This window comes from Ctenopharyngodon idella, chromosome 5 (genome assembly GCF_019924925.1).
Source record: "Ctenopharyngodon idella isolate HZGC_01 chromosome 5, HZGC01, whole genome shotgun sequence".
In the NCBI taxonomy this organism is placed as follows: domain Eukaryota; kingdom Metazoa; phylum Chordata; class Actinopteri; order Cypriniformes; family Xenocyprididae; genus Ctenopharyngodon; species Ctenopharyngodon idella.
The window spans coordinates 28,738,688-28,757,201 of NC_067224.1; the positions used below are offsets into that span (position 1 = coordinate 28,738,688).

The window sequence follows — 18,514 nt, forward strand, 5'->3', positions numbered from 1 at the left end:
TTCGTTCAGTGATTTGTTCAAATGATGAGACGAATAATACAAATATTGATCAGTGAAGTAAACAATTCGTTCACTCAAAAGATTCGATTCAAGAAGTCAGATTTGCTCACGATCACGAACGAAACACCAGAACACGCATGATGCTTGTCTATGTAGGAACGAACCACACTACGTTTTTAGAATTAGCAGCTGTGATAAACTCACATAATACTGTAATAACATAACAGCAACAAACACAATTCAGCGTTTTGCTATAATCCACCCGCAAATCTAATTAAAAAGTCTGAATTTACTTTTCCATGGTGTGTTATTTTTTGATTTGTGAAATGATTTGTTTATTATGGTTTTGTTTGAACAGCTGATTTCCAGGCACCACCACAGGCTGTAAATGCAAAAGAAATTGACGACAGTGTTAATCATTTCTGTTTCATTATACAAATAAACTCTAGCTCTGTGTACTGAGCGGTAAATTTACTGGAAATGGCCCTATAGCAAATTAATATTTGGATTGTAAATATATTAAGCAAATAATCTTTCAATAAATAACGTCTTGCCAGAAAATCACTACATTTCCTCCGCTCGCTATTATTAAGGAAATAGCGCCCCCGTCTGTATAAATTACGTACCAACTGGTTGAAAAAAAACCCCGCATATGTTAGTTAGCTATGTTTTGAAGCATGGAAGCTGGTTTATGCTGGTCCTTAGCTGGTCATGAGCTGGTCCTTAGCTGGTCAGGTGCTGGTCCTGAGCTGGAGCTAGTTGCTTAGGACCAGCACATGACCAGCTTAAACCAGCTCATGAGCTAAGGACCAGCATAAACCAGCTTCCATGCTTCAAAACATACAGCATATGCTGTTTATTTATTTTTTATTTTTTTCAACAGGGAGAATCTTTGCGATTTTGCAAACAGCTCAAAAAGCCTACACAGGGGAAACGTGGACAATAATCACAAATATTATCATAAAATAAATAATATTTTTATTGTTTAAAGTGCATGGGTGACCAATGTTTTATAATCATATTTGCTATGTATGTTTCATGACAGACACAAAAGAAGCACAAGCAAAGCCTACTCAGTTTAAATAAATGTAACTCTGTGCAATCTATAGTGTTTTTACTCTTTTGCTTTGGAGGATGATACCACAGCCTGCATTTGGCAAAAAAAAAAAAAAAACATCACATATTGATTATTTGTTTATAATTTATACAGGCTATTTTTATATTGTTATATTGTACATTTTTTCTTATACATTCCCCCTTTTTTGTAAGTGTTCTTGGCCCTTTGGGGAAACTTTATTTTGTTCTCTCTTGAACATGAATAAGTACTGAATCACAATGATGTGAACCTTGTTAAAAGAATGTGTAGGCTCATAAACATTAGTTAATAAGCTTCAAGGTACTGCTAATACAATTTTAGGATCTCAGTCTGATGAAGGTAAATAGTCTGTATCAACATGTAAATTCAGACTTCTGAAAGTCATGCCAAATATGGAGAAGATTCTGTGGTTTAAAGCCATTCACTAATATACGCTTGGAAAAAGTGCACCTTTCATAATTAAGTCTGCGCACCTCAAAAAGATTCCTAAGTCCCAGAAATCTTGTTGCGTAAACGGGTTTTACACCCAGGACATGTAGGCACATCCCCACATAGACATCTTCGAGTGGAATTGGCCGCACAAATCTAGAGGCCCATGATATTTTTCTGGCCAGGTCAGTGGAAAAGACATATGCAGCTCCAGACACGTATGGAGGATACCAGGTGTCTGAGTAAAGATCCTGTGGGATATACCATTTGTTGAAGCTGTCCCTGTGAGGAACAGCATCTGAGATGACCGATCCAGTGATGTAGTCTTTCCTTGAGGACTCGCCCTGGTCATGCAGGTAGTCCACCAGGTAACGCACATTGAGAAAGACATCTGCGTCGATCTTCATGGTATACCAGGCACCCTGGCAGTAGGTGGCTATCCAGTTCATAATCATCATTGTCTTTATTGTGAGATTATGGTAGCTGTCCACAAAATCCATTTGAATAATGTCACCATATTCCTTGCTCTCCCTCTCAAGGTGCTCCTGCAGTACTGGGTCGCTTTGTGCGGGCTGACCAATGATAAACAAATGCAAAATATTCACACCAGGAACCAAGCCATATTGACCCCATGTCTTTCTAATAGCAGTCCTCGCCTCTCTGCCGTTGAGAGTCACTGGGATCATAAGAACCAGGAAAGGATTCTTGTTTTCACACAGTTCTGGCTGGTTCAGAATGAATCTGTATGTTGACGGTGAGATCACATCATGGAGGTTTTTAGGGGTTAGAGTTTTCTTCGGAAGAGACGGCCAAAGTACTGTGCTGTTAAAAGCGAAGATAACTAAAAGTGTTATTAATCCAGCGACAGCAAGGTATTTTAAAAGTTTAAAGCGCGATCGTTTCCGCATATTTAAACGAAATAAAAACTTCATCACACACTGCAAGAGAAAGTTACAAAACTCGAATGTCGGGCTGTGCGTAAGATGCATGTCATTGTTTAGCAGTAGCGACCAACCCTTCACACTCGCTCATAACCTGTGAATAAGAATCAACTGCCGACCTACTTTTAAAGTAGACTAAAGAAACCTTTTAACATTTTCTATCAGTTTTATGTCGATTTTATGCACAAAATAAACCAGCTAAGCTATAAAGGTTTATTATTTTAAACATTTACAATGTACGTTAGGCTAAGTGTCACGGGGGAGTGTTTTATACAGAGTTGCCAGATTAGGTACGCTGGGAACAGAGTTGCCAGGTCCCAGAAAGATTTTCAGCCCAAAGCTTACTCAAAACCCGCCCGAAAGGAAGTTAAGAAACAATTTAAAAACAAACAGGAAGAGGAAGAAGATGAAGAACATGCAAATTAAACGTAAACACATAATTTCAAAAATATGGTTTTCATTATCTAGGACAGTGAATCTCAACCTTTTTTGAGTAATGGACCCCCTGTCATATTTGGAACCATCCTCAAGGACCCCAGAATAAAATTGGCTCATTGGTATCATCAATGTCTTTGTGACAACCAAATGCAATCAAGTATAATTTACTACTATGTTAGTTGATTTTAGTCATATTGTCAGTTATATTATACATATATTATCTTCTTGTTTTATGGGAACATGTCAAATGTCAAAATATACAAAAATTCATATTCAGATATTTTATAAGGACCCCCTTGCATTATGTCAAGGACCACTAGGGGTCCATGGACCCCTGGTTGAGAAACACTGATTACCTTCCACCTTTACCGGTATACCAGGCAGCTGCGGATTGGTACAATGATAATAAAACGGTCAGTCAGCCAATCAGATTGCGTGGTCGCACTTAAAAAACGCGGCAGCAGCTATTTTGTTTATGGATTGCACTTAGGAAATTAATGTTTTGAATAAATGTGAAAATGGTAAATGTTACTTAGGCTAATTGTGTCCAAATAAGAATGTTGCAAACGTGATTTATTAAACAAAATCTGTTTTATTGTAAGAGGGGTTACAAAGAAACACCTGTTGTACACCCATTTAATAAACAAACAAACAAACAAAATATTCAAATACCAAAACGAGACATAATTTACACAGGTCTTGTATGGGTCAGTGGTTTAGTCGATAGCAGGGGAGGGGCGAACACGAAGACTTATTCTGTATATTTTTTTTTTTTTTCTCGAACAGAACTTTCAAATAAGGCTATGTTTATAATAATTCCAATAACCTGTCCTGGCCATTACTTTTTCTTTATGATTCTTGAACATTATACAAGCTCATAACTGGCAAACTAAGTATCACTTAATCCAAAGATTGAACATAGGTCCTGCCTTAACCTTTGTTTCATTTAAATCTTTTAGAGAATAATAAGCAACAAAATCAAGATTCTTATGCTCTGTGACTGAATGCCAATGTAGTTATAGGGTACAGGAAACACGACAAAAGGTGCATATAAATGAACACTTAGCAGTACTGTAAAGGTACTGGTTTGAGAAACGTGCCACTTGACTTTAGAACTGATGAGCACGAGTTGTGGGAGAGAGAAGACTGAGAGAGAGCATGGGTACTTAGATTTATCACAGACAGGCTAGAAAGAGATGAAAAGATCTCTGAGCCTCCCCACTAGATATTTTTATACAGTCCTGCATATTAAATGCTGAGTTATCATGTGCCATTTAACTTCTAAATCTAATTGATAACTTAAAGGATACAGTATTCTCATGGCTTACCACAGCCTAGGGAAGAGGCTCCAATGAAAAAAAATACCACACACAAACATTTAACTCTCTCCACTGTAACTGTATGTGATATACAGAAAGAATATTATAATTATTTTTATTTTTTTACTGGAAAGCACCAAGCCAAACTCAAAATCTCCCCTCCGTCGGTATTGTATTATATAGATGTTACTGGAGTGTCTGTCTTTGGTGTGCTTATGATGTACAGGCACAGTGTGTAATGTTAAACACTTCACTATGAGTCTATTGGTTTACTGATGAACAGAAGTGGTACACACACAACTGTGTATGGAGCTTTGAAGACTTTTTTGTTCTTGTTCTCCATGAATAGGAGAGCGTAGAGAGCAGGCTGGGCTCCTGGCAGTGGCTTTGGTAGATGAAGGGGATGAGATGATGCAGGAGGAACAAAGGGAGAATGGGCAGCAGAGAAGGGTAGGTTGGATGGAGCCGGAGCGCACTGGTTTACGATCGCTTTCTCCTTCCCTCAAAGTTCCTGAAGTTGGCGGGCCTGATCTTCATCTCTGCAAACTCGATGGAGTGCTCATGACCCTTCCAGTGGAACCAGTTTACACCCTGGAGAAAAACAAAACAAACAAAATGAAATGATCATGACATATAGTATGTATCTCTTTCATATTCACATGATTCTCTTACAGGGAACTCAAACAATAATGTAAATCTGTCTCTACTGTATGGCAGGTGAGAAAGCACATACCTTGCTGTGACTGTTGTCTCCGTATCGGCCCATTATATTGACTCGATGACAGTTTTTATACCAGAAAGCTCCCTTATAAGACAACGCACAGTTGGTGACAGCTATATCGTTGTCATGATCATAAGTTGAGAATGGACGGCTGTGATGATACGTCATTGAGTCACCTTTAAAAGAGCATCATCACAAAATTAGTCAGATTTTAAATAGGTTGTATGTTTACTTTTGAGCATAATATACATATAAACACACACAGACACATACATACTACTGTTCATCACCGGTTTTCAAATTTGATAATAAGAAATGTCACTTGAGCTCCAAATCCAGCATATTGAATGATTTCTGAAGGATCATGTGACACTAAAGACTGGAGTAATGGCTGCTGAAAATTCAGCTTTGTCATCACAGAAATAAATGACATTTTAAAACATATTAAAATAGAAAACATATTTTACATTTGATTGATATTTCACAAATTTTTACTGTATCAAATAAATGCAGCCTTGTTGAGAATAATAATTGAATAATTCTTTCAAAAACATTAAAAAAATCTTTTTGAATGGTAGTATATTATATATTATTGAATGGTAGTATATTATAAGAAATATATTAGACAAAAATAATAAAATAAGTACATTCTATATATATATATATATACACACACACAGTGCACAGCATAAATGAGTACACCCCCTCTGAACAAATACAAATTCATGGAAAGATGGCAAAACTAAAATGTATTAAAGATATACATAATAAAAACTGAGAAATATATGTCATTAATAGCCATAAAATAAGTAAATTAGCCAATTTTGTTTAAATTAAGGATTACAGAAATAAGTACACCCTAGATTTAATTCAACAAATGTATAATATTCTAGTACTCCTGGATGATGAGCTCCTTAAATGCCCTGATCTTTAATGGGGAGTGTTGCTCAACTTGTCTCTACAGAATCCCCCACAGGTGCTCAAGAGTGTTAAGATTGAGTGCAATACATGTCCACAGAAGGTTTTTCACCTTGGGAGAATGCATATCCTCACTGTCATGTTAAAAAAATGCCCAACAATGCAGGGAATGAGGAAAGGGTAACATCTTCTATTTCAAGTTTGTGTATTAAATTACATAGTGGTGTGGGAATTCATGACAGCATTGATAAAGCACAATTCCCTCACATCACCTCATTTTTGCTATACAACATTTTATCACCTTGATAAGAAAATCTTATTTTCCTGAATAATTTTGACATGCTTCTTTGGTAATTGTTTAAGCAGACTTGCTGGAACATTATATCTCTAAAGAACCCTAACATGTCTTCTAAGTAATTGATTAATTACTGACTTTCAGAAGTTTCAGAGGGGGTGTACTCATTTATGCTCTGCACTGTATATATATATATATATATATATATATATATACACACACACCATTTTTATATATAACATATACGGCAAAAAAATGAGAGAGGGATCAAAGACTTTACCTGCAGTGCCGCTGTATCCTCCAACATGGACTTTGTAGCGAGTGCGTGGTTCAGAGACTGAAAACTTGTCATATTGCGCATATGCAGACTCTCCCTTATCTCTGAGGTCCACACGCAGCTCATACTGCCCAGAGGAGGTGATCTTGTGGAGGTTAGAGAGACCTGCAGACACAGGCAATGCAATTTGTAGTCCAGTATGCTATCATAATACCTTTGGGCTTCTATGCTTAGGGCAATATTAGCAATTTGACATGTCAGCACAGATATAAACATACCGAGCCAGAATTCATCGTTCAGGTCACCAAAGCCTGCAGTGTAGTTCTTCCAGTTTCTGAAAAACTCCACTTTACCACTCTGCCGTCTCACAAACACCTGCATGGAGGTACCACAATATTACAATGACTCTTGTGTATGAAAGCCTGTGTTTGATGAGACTTTACTTTAAATGAATAGCTTCCTTGAAAATTCAAATTCAGTCATCATTTATTCACCCTCATGTTATTCCAAACCCTGCATGACTTTCATTCTTGCATGGAACATTATAGGAGATACGCATTTGGAATGACATGTGGGATAAAATGTTTTCATTTTAGAGCGAACTATCCCATTAAAAAACTTCTCTAGGATCAGAACAGCAAATCTTTCTATCCTGCATGTAATTTGAGAAAAAATTACTTACAATCCAGCCGCCTCCATCGGTGGTCATATCGCAGTAGACCTGCAGGGGCTGATTCTCATCTCCACGCAGGTAAATAGTGTACAAGCCTGAGGATGTGTCTCCATTCAACAGAGCCTGCGAGCAGTCTTTAGGGTGCTTGTATAGCACTCCAACTGTGATAAAAAAAGACAAGTGTTTGACCAAGGGCAAGATTATTTTATTCAGTGTCTTCATAATCATGCAGTGAAGCTGCATTTCAGCACTAACACAATAATATAAAGTTTTTGGCTCACTGGTGGTGAAGACTGTAGAGATGATTCTGCTTCTCTTTGGCCCAGCGATGGCCTGCAGTTTGACTGTGTATTCTGTGGAGGCAGTCAGCTGAGACATGCTGTAATACATTGCTGTGGGGCTTAGGACAACCTCCTGAGCCAAGAGAAGAAAACCAGGAACATACAACTATCAGTACAGCAGGATTAGACAGTGTATGTATAATCACTGTAGACCGGAAAAGTGATTAAACTTTAAACAAACTGCTGTAAATCATCCCAAATAAACTATACCCTGTATTTAGGCCCAAATAAACTGCTGTAAATCATCATGTTTAATGTGTAGTATTTATTTGTGTGGGCCACTCACCTTGACAACGCCATCAGCAGACTCAAAGCTAAGGATATACCCGCTGATGTCTGCTTTTGGTGGCTTCCATGTCAACATGGCAGTCTCTGTTTGAATATTACTGGCAGCCAGATTCTGAGGGGCATCAACATCTGTGACAAAGGGTATTTTGTTATTTGCCTGGCATTCATGGTTAATGCAAAACAAATGAGCATATACTGATACTTGGCTAGGCATTGTCATATTAAGATTATATGTCATGATCTCTTGATGCTAACAATGTGTATGGATGTTTTTTAAAGGGTTGATATTTATTAAAACTAAGAGTTTTTAATTTTTATTTATTTATTTTTAGTTTAGTTTTTTCATTCCAAAAATGTTTAAAATGTCATTTCCACCACATAATGCCATTAGACAAAAATGTAATTGAAATGACACTGTGGTGAAAAAAGAAAAAGAAAATAAATGACAAAATTCATCTATGATACATGTACCGCTGCTGGACATTGTCAGTGGAGGGAAAAGTAAGGAATTGTAAGGGATTTTATTTATTTACTCTATGTATAAAGTGCTCATGTATTTTGCCTGTAGGAAGATATGTCAGAAGCTGTGCTGTTTTACTTTACACCAATAAAATATTTTCTTCTATGAGTTTACAGATGTCTTGTGGTGTTTGTGTGCACAGGTGAGTGAGCGTTCACCTTACCTGTGGTGAACTCTGTGGTGGTTGCAGCACTCTTGGCTCCCTCTCGGACTGCATAGACTTTAACGGTGTATAAGGTGGCGGGTGTAAGGGAGCTCATCTCAAACTCCACAGTGTTCCCAGACACCCTTTCCATCACTGGAGCCACTGACAGAGAACAAAATACACAGTTGAGACTCACTGCTCTATTGTTTTAGTCTGTAGTGCCTGAATCAGCCTTCCCTCAAGAACAATGAATGACAGTCTGAGTGGAGTTACCACTGTCTGCGCTGTAAGTGATGACATATCCGTCCACAGTAGCGATGGACGGTTGCCACAGCAGCAGGGCTTCGGTGTCGGTGATGTTGACTGCTGTCAGACCGTGTGGCTTATCCAGGGCTGAGGGCCAAAAGATACACAACAGAGACATGAGAGAAGCAAAAACTCACAACTTGGAGTCGATTACTAGGCTTCTGCCAGACAGAAAAGCAAAACACTTACTAATAGGCTTACTGTACAGACTAAGGAGAGGTCGACTACAAACCAGTCTAATCAACTATGAATATGAGGTGCTAAAAAATTACAAAATGATTTAATCAATTATTATTTGTTTTGTAATATACTCTGACAGCAACATAGTGTCGGCCCAGATCCGGCCCACATCTGGTCCGCGTGTAATCCACGTGTACCAGATGTGGGCCGGATTTGGGCCGTACTATGTTGCTGTCTGGGTATTAATTAAATTAATAATTATTCACAATTTAAATAATTTATAATCAATGAATTATATTAAATTACTAAAATTAAATGAAATCATTTTATATGCATGAACAATTATTTAATAATTAAAAATTCTTATTCACTGCTTTTGGTGAGAGCTTTCTTGTTCCACAAACTATAAATGATGATGCAACTCATGTGATTATTATAATATTAGAGTGAGACGTACCTGTTGTGACCCTATCAGATCCTGGTTCACTCTCCTCCAAGCCCTTCACAGCAAAGACAGTGACCTGGTAGGTCACTCCAGGGGTCAGATTAGGTAGCATGGCTTGAGACTCTCCTCCATCTACTCTCAGTGTCATAGGGCTGCCTGCAGAGGGAGACAGAACATTGGAATAAACTAGAAATAGCTTTTTTCACTAGAGGGCAGCATTGTCTGTGATTGATTGGCATGGTGATGTGCAAAAATATTTCGCTGATAGATAAAACAGTGTGGCTTGATTGATGATATGCACTGATAGATTCACATAACTGAAGATGGCTTGATCTAAAAACCTGCACAGATCACTGAGAGGCCAAAAGGACAATATAGGACTTTAGGGGGACATCTCTTGAATTCAATCAATTTATTATGCCAAGAAGGCAGTCTAAGAGAATTTCCTCCTCGACTTATGCAATATATTATGCAAGACATAATTTATGACAAATCATAAACTAAAGAAGAACAAATAATAATATGATTTGCCAACAGGCAGCCATCCAAATGCCTAGAAAACCACACGGTAAAGTCTCACTTTCTGAAGATGGCCTGTGTGTCAAAACGGTGACTTGGAAGGAGAATGCTTTGCTTTTATTTCTAGACCAAAAGCAACAAATGTGCTATAAACAGTACTAAGGTTGTACTTTTTTTTTTTTTTTTTAAAAGAAATGTATTTTATTCAGAAAGGACACATTAAAGACATTTATAATGTCGCAAATATTTCTATTTCATATTAATGCTGTTCTTTTGAACTTTCTATTCAGCAAAGAATCCTGAAAAAAGTATCACGGTTTCCACAGAAATATTACGCAGTACTACTGTTTTCAATAATCAGCATATTAGCATGATTTTGAAGGATCATGTGACTCTGTAGACTGGAGTAATGGCTGCTGAAAATTCAGCTTTACCATCACAGAAATAAATTATATTTTACAATATATTAAAATAATATAAACCAGTTATTTTAAATTGTAATAATATTTTTGATCAAATAAATGAAGCCTTTGGAGAGCATAAGAGGCTTCTTTCAAAAACATAAAAAAAAATGACCAACTCCAAACTTTTGAGTAGTAATGCATACTGTATAATTATAAAGTAACAATACTAAAACCATAATGATCACATGTTACTTACCACCCTGAATAGGTACATAGGTGACCCGATAGCTGTCTACACGGGTACGAGGCATAGTCCAGTGAACAGTAGCCGATGTGTCAGTCACATCAGAAAAGCGTATCCCCTTGGGTGTACCTAGACCTTGATAGAAATGACACACACAAGAAGCACAACAAGAATGAAACGTTAAAAAAAAAAAATAATCCGTGTTCAAGCATTTACCAATTAGGAGTTAAAAAAAACCTTTTCCCAGAAATTAATTCCAAGTAATTTCAGACCGTAAGTGAAAAAAATACAGTTGGTATGTAGAAACTTCTTGAACTACCCCATTTATCCTGTTGAACAAGTAGATGCATGAAAATAAACATTCAGGATGTGAGGACAACCAACTATGTGGCTACATATAAAGGACACACAGACAAAGACCCTGGCCTTAAAGCTATTTCTCAATGCTGAACCTCAGAATCTCGCGTGACAGATGCAAGAAGATTACCTTGCCCCCAGTACAGGGATACAATAGTGTGACATGCCAACATCAGACACAAGTGGAAAATGAAGCTCACTAGTATGAAGAAAAATTGCCAGAGAGAGGCATGCAACAAGGATAAATACACAAAATAGTTGGTCTTGCTCTGTAAATAAAACCCTCGATCACACAGCAAATAGAGACAGAAAAAGTAAGACTGGTGAATGAGAGAAGACTTGGATAAACCTGTGTTGTTAATGAAAGACTCTTGAGCTACTCTGTAGACACAATAATAAAGAAAATAATGAGTGATGAAATTTTGTTAATTATGGGAAAGTCTCTAATGGAAAAATGAAAAAGACTTCAAAAAAAGCTTTGCTGTGGTGGCAAGTTTCCATTTTTCATGTTATAAGTTTTGACCAAACCAATCTACTAGTTGTGTGAATATTAAAACATTGAAAATGAAGAAGAAAAGAGTTAGTGGTTCTTCCACCAGTGTCTCTTAAAAATCCAATACCTGTTCGAGCTACAGCCAAAATGGGCTGGAATTTCCGTCCCAAAATCATGCCAAAGAGCTCGATTTCATACTCCGTATCTTCAATGAGACCTGTCACTGCTTCTGTTCGCTTGTCTCCAGATACACTAATCTTCTGAGGTTGGCCCAGACCATTAGGATCGACGACTTTGAGGGTGAATGTATCAAAGACGCCCTCCGGTGCTGTCCATGTCAGTTTAAAGCTGTGCGGTGTGATGTCCGAGACCAAAAGATGTTCCACTTCAGGTTCAGCTTCTGGTTGACAAAATAATAAAGTTGATCTTCCTCTGTAAACTCTGTGAAATGTACTTAGAAGATATTAAATGACCAAGAAGTGCAAATGCGGGTCCCAAAACCCATTTTCCTTCGTTGTGGTGTTTGTTAGAGACAATACAGCGATTATGTTATTCATGCATGAAAATAGCCAATTGTTTAGTCATCTATCAGTTGTTCCTATATCTTTGGCAGGTGATGCTGAAATCAGTGAGCCAGTAAATTTAATTTACATATTTGGATTAGAATATGGAATGAGATCTGTTGGTTAGTAGAAAAAAAAAACTGACATTGATGAATTTTCCACCAGTATATTAGGTTCCACCATCATAATTGTATTGTCATATAATAGCAGTCATGCAGAGTTCAAGACAGAGCTGTTCCAGGACAATGACATATCCATAATAATCAAATTGACAGAAGGGCTCATCCTGGAAATGCATTTTTCATCTCTTTTTTACCTGAACTTGCAAAAAGGCCAGTGACAATGAATGATATGAATTCTGAGAAGGACATCTCTAGAGAAGCAATTGTTGTGGTAAGGATATGTAAAACTAAAAAACCCCTAAAGCCTCAGGGATGTCTTGACCACATAGGAAATGTATTGTATTTTCAACAATAGTCTTATTTGTGCCAGAATATGGTCCAGTTTTAATATGCTGTGGTTTGCTCTTCATCGTGTACCAAGAACCAGTTACTGCCATACGCATATTTCTTGACTTTATTTTAAAAGTAGATTATAGCACCATAAATTCAGTTGATTAAGATTTATCTTTTTTTTTTTTTTATACTTGATCTGAAGGAGGAGGGGGATCATGTTAATTTGTTATAATAACTTGACCTAATTAAATATGTTAATGCACATAAGGCTGTCCTTAATTTGACATTGTAACTTTTAACTCTGCTCAGTCTAATTTCTATAGGCAGGTCAGAAAAGTCAGAACTAGAGATGTCCAACAATCCAGCAGCCAGGCTCTTAATGTATATTTTATTTACAAGTGCAGATGGGACTCATGAAAAAAACAAAAACATCTGCAAACATTAGAAAATTTAAAAGAAATAAATATATAGTTATATATAGGGGGTCAAGAAAATGACCATGATTGATTATATTAATTTGATCGATATATATACAAATTATGGATACTGAAAATTATTATACTGAATTTTGAGATCATAAATGTTCAAAAAACAATGTAATATTGATCCAAATCGACAATGCCTAAACAGAGCCTTGTTGTCCTAAACTAAACTTTCAAAAGAAAAGAAAGAAAGAAAAAAGACCCTTGACCGGACTGAACCTCTTCTTCCTCTAAAGCTCTGGATGATGTGAAACAGAAAAGACATTTGTTGAATGTGGAAAAGTGTTGGAAATGAAAACCAGCGAGGACAAATCCCGTGGAGCTGTCCCTCTTCATTAGCACTGTTCACTTGTTTAAGAGTGTCAGCAGTGTTTGAGGCATTTCAAGAGTACTAACATGTGCTCTCCAAGGATCACTTTCATCTGACTGGCTTCTAAGTCTCTCTGATTTGACAAAGAGGCATCTGTTTGTGGAGGTGGAAAAGGCGCCAGCTAACCTACAGAAACAAGGTCTGGAAGCAGTAATTCTACAGCAGGCAGCTAAAACCTCTGAGGGGGATATCCGTGTTGACACAGCTAAATATTACAGCAGGGAAAAGCACACCAACTATAAAGTGAAAACTACAGAAGTTTCTGAAAATATTGTACATTTTCTCTGATTTTAAAAGCTTGTATTACTCAGTAAGGACAGAGTGAGGCAAGAGTTCATGGGTCATGTGACATGAATAGAGAGGAGGTTAACAGAAATCCAATCAGTTCCCCTTCTCCTCTGCCTATTTGCATGCAGACTTGAGAGACTGCTACAACTGTGGCCCCTGCAGCCACTGGCTGATAAACGCCAAGAAAATGTGTGAAAGTGAGGCATAAGAATGAGAAGTAGCGCAGGGTCAGAAAACTGGGCGTGCATACTGAAAAGATCCTTCACAAGAAGCGACAAAAACTCCTCAGGATCACTTCCATGGCAGTACACCCCAGCCTAGTCACCCGCTCTATTCGCTGACTCTCTGAGGGGGGGGCAAAACTTTGGTATGCGCCTAATAAATGTATGTTTGTTACAATACAACTTGTCTGGTTTGCTGGTAGACTATAAATGCCACATACCAAATGATTTAAATTGACTCACCAAGAGCGTGAATTGAATGCTGCAGTCAATTAGAATGAAAAAGCCATCATTAGTCTAACTTTGTTTTGCCTATTACACACAAATGTACCAGTGATGACAGACAGAGGTCATTTACTGCACCTGCAGGCTGTGCTGGTGATTATGCAGACGTGAATGTGTGGTGTAGCATTATGATGCTGTGCAGGTGTGCTCTGAATGTCAGCATACTTCAACATAATTCAGCAGACGGGAAGAGTGTCGACATTTCACAGAATCTGCAGCTGACTTGAAAGAGGCTTTGTGGGGTTTTTTCATAGCGCTTTGCAAATTCGAGAGATTATCTGCATCTGAAATCACATACTGTCAGAGTATGTACTGCATTTAAGAATGGCCATTAATAAAGTATGTTCTACAAGTATGTGTGTAGAATATATAAAATCCAGACTATATCAACAATGTTGGTATTGTCATGTGACTTACGACACCAGCCGCGGCTCCATGTTATTTATGGATATTCACAAGTTCACACTTACAAATATTTAAACAGAGTAAAGAGTATGCCTATTTGGCGCACTGTCTGCCGCTCTGTATTTTGGCCCGAATATATATATATATATATATAGGCCTCCTCTTGTGCTGATTGGATAGATCATTCGAATGTGTTCCCCCCAAACTTTATTAATAAAACATCAGTATGATGCCCTGCGGATCATATGTTTATTTTGACATATTACATTGGATGTTTTCGCATACTACATAGGGAAGTAGGCATATTCCGATGCTGGGATTTATTCTGGAATCAGTCTGGGATGAGGCTGTGTAACGGAGGCCCAGCTAGTAAGAGCTGTGCAAGTAAACCTCAGTCCCCTGACCTCAAGAGGCGCACTAGCAACTGATGCTAGAGGCTGCGTGTTCAGTATCTTTGTTAACACAACTGCCTCCCTTGCTGGAAACGCGGATTCAAATCTCGCTCGGAGTGCTGCAAGTAGAACCAGATTGGTTACAGCTGCATTACACTACCATTCAATAGTTTGGGGTCAGACAGATTTTTTAATGTTTTTGAAAAAATCTCTACCATGGCTGCATTAATTACAGATTAATTAAAGAAAAAACAGTAATATTGTGAAATATTATTACAATTCAAAATACCTGTTTTTTTTATTTGTATTTTTTTTTATAAAAATATAATTTATTCCTGTGATGGAAAAGCTGAATTTTCAGCATCATTACTCCAGTCTTCAGTGTCACATGATCATTCAGAAATCATTCTAATATGCTGATTTGGTGCTCTAGAAACATTTCTTCTTATTATCAATGTTGAAAACAGTTGTGCTGCTTAATATTTTTCTGGAAACAGAACTTCTCTAGAGCGTTCAAAAGAACATCAATTATTTAAATAAAACATAATAACAATAAAAACAATTACATATATAACATTATAAATATCTGTACTGTAACTTTTGATCAATTTAATGCATCCTTGTTGAATACAAGTATTAGTTTTTCCAAACTTTTGAACGGTAGTGTAGTAGGGAAGTAGGCATATTCAGACTGGGATTTCTTCTGGAATTAGTCATTTTTGATGATGCTGCATTATATTTGTTATTTAGTTGACAGCACCTAAATATTTACTTATATAATTCTATATTAATAGTGGAAAATACAATAGTTTAAGTAGTAGATGATAGATGGAAAGATGAAAACACTAAGAAGGCTACAAAAAGATGGTTAAAATAAAATAAAAACGTGTTAGTATCAATTCAGCGTGATGTGATAAAAGAATTGCTCATTAAAAGAGACAAGAGGTTAGTCTGTATTGCTGCTTGAGGCACAGCATTTGATCCAAAGACTGGAAAAGAAAAAATGTCGAAAAGAAAACCAAGCTGGTCCAAAACTTGGTAATGATACCTGTGATGGCTTCAGCAAAGACAGGATCTAAGAGATCTCCCTTGTACAGCCCATACAGTGTGACCCTGTAGAAAGTACTAGGGGAGAGGTCAGTGACAGCCAGGCTAAACTCCTGGTTGGATAGTGTGTGGTTCTGGCCATCAGATAAGCCATCTGGGTCAGACACTTCAATCAGAAAGCCCTCAACCTCTCCTCTCTCCAGTTCCCAGGACACACTGAAGCTACCCCAGGACACATCAGAGATGGTGATGTTTCCCACCTGAGGCTTCTCATCATCTGGATGACAAACAGATCAGAAGATAATTATTTTGGCAGGAAAAAGTACATTTAGGAGAAGAGCATCATGGGTAATTGTGAGGATGGTCGTTTTTGTTGCTTGGAGTCAATTGTATTAACGTGAAAACAAAAAGGCTTGAAAGCTAAAAACAAGACATTAAAAAATCCACAGTGCACCATGTTTCACATTGTTAAAAACAAGGAAAAGCATTTTAATAATTAGAAAGAAAAAAAAATCCATGTTATGAGCAAGTTGAGCAACAATAAACCACTTAATTTGTTACTCCTAACAAAATCTCCATCTGTTCCTAACAGAACAGGAACATCTGCCCATGCAGTGAAAAACACACACACACAAGTGATAACTTTCACAAAGTTGTAGTGACAAACAAACAAATTTGCAGTCATTTCTCTTACAACCTATTAACATCCAGGCACCAGCTTGCTGAGACAGCTTTGGTATTAATGGCCCTGAGAAAAGCCATTAATTTTTGAAGGTCCTGCCTAGCCTGCCTGAGCAGAGGTACGCTGAACACTTCAAACATGGGAGGCAGCCATGCAGCGTGGCACAGTGCAACCTATAATTGAACATCATTGTGCATTGTCAGCATTCACAGGCAAAGTGGGGGCAGATAGCTAGGAGATGCACGGTGGGCTAACCATTATCCTGTCTATGCACATTCAAGAGGGCAGAAACGTGGCGTGCAAATAGGGTGAGAGACAATGGGGATGAAGTGAATGACCTTCCCAGGCATTAGGGCCGCTTGTCGCTTTTGAAACCTGGAAATGAAACAATACGAAGCTGTCAAACAGCAAAACAACTCATTGATCATCTCGCGCCATTCATGGGAAGTGAAATTTGGTCAAATTGTTTCATTTTGCACACTTATTCAATAGAGTTCTTTCCAGTGAAAAGCGACCCATGCAAGTCTGAGGAGTGGTCCTCACTGCATGCAGACAGGAATGGAAGGAGGTAGAATAAAAGAATGGCTTTATTGCTGTGAGATCCTGAGGCCACAAACACCTCAAGGGCGTTTGGATAAAGCCATTGTTGGACGCATGCACAACCCTTTTTGCTCTACATAGGCACCACTGTATAAGCTTTAAGAAATGCATGTTCTTTACACCATAAAGTTGCCGTCACATTTACCTTTGTCACAAGCGAAATCCAGTCATTTCAATAGGAATCCATGCAATTGGGTATTTTGCGTGAGGGCGAGAGTTTTTCCAATGCAGATTATGCAACAGGTTTATGTTGGTCACGCAGATTCGCCACACTGACCAACTGCTTGGTTTGAAAGTGACTTCTGCCTGAGCTGTGCTTCATACATCGCTACACTATTTTTTAAATTTCGCTAATGTGACCGCACCTTAACACAAGATAGCGTAACTACTATGTGCATGCATGCATATGACTGTTTGCTCTGTCCTTTTGGGCCTGGTTATGTCCTCATATGTTTCCTTTGAGATCTCAGTCATCAGATATCCACATCTCCATGTTACAAGCTGAAACTCTTATAATAATGCCAGGAAAGCATTTAGTGAACAGAAGAAAGCCAGACCTAGAGCTCTCCGTGGCCCCCACCTTCCCCAATCCTTTGGGTCTGAGGGAAGTGTATGCCCATGTTTGTGTGCTGTGTCTAAGACCGATAATGGCTGCTGAAATAAATGCATTGGGATTATAGTGCTGGTGATTTCAGAGACAACATTTTAACAGGCGGCTCAGCATGTGTCCTATTTATCAATCCGCCCCACAGTTCATTGTGGTCAAATCACGCAAATCCAAAAGGGGAGTGGGCTCACTCTGATGATTATCACATGAATGAGCTTTCTGTGCATGTGTGAGAGTTTTGTGTGTGTGTGTGTGTGTGTGTGTATTTGGGATCTTGAGAAACACTATATCTGTTGTCTTGCCTTGGCGACCAAAGCAAACAACTGATGCTATATTTTGAAGCTCCTTGGTTTTAGTTAATGATTACAATGTTATATAAGCAAGAACATTTTGGTAACAAAGTTCTGGAAGTTAAGTAAATGGCATCCTGACCACAGTGATTTTGGATTTCATTGGTTTTTCTATAAAAAATAAAATAAACCCACATGTCATAAATGAGGGCAGAGAATAGGGATATTAGGTTTCAATTTCCAGTGCATGGTGGCATACTGACAATATGAACATTTTGAGATTTTTATAGAAGTCTTCTCAAGATAAGGAGCTACAAAATATTCAATTCAAATTCACAGAACAACGACTGCACTATCTTCAAACTCCAAAAGAAATATTGACACTTATAGGGGAGAAAATAGTGAAGATAATAAATTCCAGAGTTGCCTTCAGATCCTCAGTGGCCTGCTGAATAAATGTTTTGGATTATACGAATTA

At 37.8% G+C, this 18,514-nt stretch overlaps 2 protein-coding genes across 4 annotated transcripts in view; both read right to left on the bottom strand.

Moving 5' to 3' along the window:
* Positions 1–955: 955 nt before the first annotated feature.
* On the bottom strand, positions 956–2,749 carry b3galt8 (beta-1,3-galactosyltransferase 8). The gene has a single exon (XM_051894883.1). It carries the CDS (start codon positions 2,512–2,514, stop codon positions 1,450–1,452), a length of 1,065 nt encoding a protein of 354 aa, XP_051750843.1. The 5' UTR covers positions 2,515–2,749; the 3' UTR covers positions 956–1,449.
* Positions 2,750–3,476: 727 nt separating this feature from the next.
* The window catches only part of tncb (tenascin Cb), a 65,360-nt gene continuing 50,322 nt past the window's right edge, over positions 3,477–18,514 (bottom strand). For 2 of the 3 annotated variants that reach the window (XM_051894881.1, XM_051894880.1), the window contains 13 exons: positions 15,859–16,134; positions 11,477–11,749; positions 10,512–10,634; positions 9,345–9,488; positions 8,675–8,794; positions 8,420–8,563; positions 7,735–7,865; positions 7,389–7,521; positions 7,117–7,268; positions 6,713–6,809; positions 6,438–6,599; positions 4,957–5,120; positions 3,477–4,814 (listed from right to left, as the gene is read on the bottom strand). In XM_051894881.1, coding sequence (XP_051750841.1) covers positions 4,704–4,814; positions 4,957–5,120; positions 6,438–6,599; positions 6,713–6,809; positions 7,117–7,268; positions 7,389–7,521; positions 7,735–7,865; positions 8,420–8,563; positions 8,675–8,794; positions 9,345–9,488; positions 10,512–10,634; positions 11,477–11,749; positions 15,859–16,134 — 2,030 coding nt within the window. In that variant the 3' untranslated portion in view covers positions 3,477–4,703. The remainder of the gene's footprint in view (positions 4,815–4,956; positions 5,121–6,437; positions 6,600–6,712; positions 6,810–7,116; positions 7,269–7,388; positions 7,522–7,734; positions 7,866–8,419; positions 8,564–8,674; positions 8,795–9,344; positions 9,489–10,511; positions 10,635–11,476; positions 11,750–15,858; positions 16,135–18,514) is intronic. The other variant, XM_051894882.1, reaches the window with a different exon arrangement.

What these genes read in the sequence shown, in the direction of transcription:
- b3galt8 (XM_051894883.1), bottom strand. Translation starts at nt 2,514, where the DNA reads ATGCATCTTACGCACAGCCCGACATTCGAGTTTTGTAACTTTCTCTTG.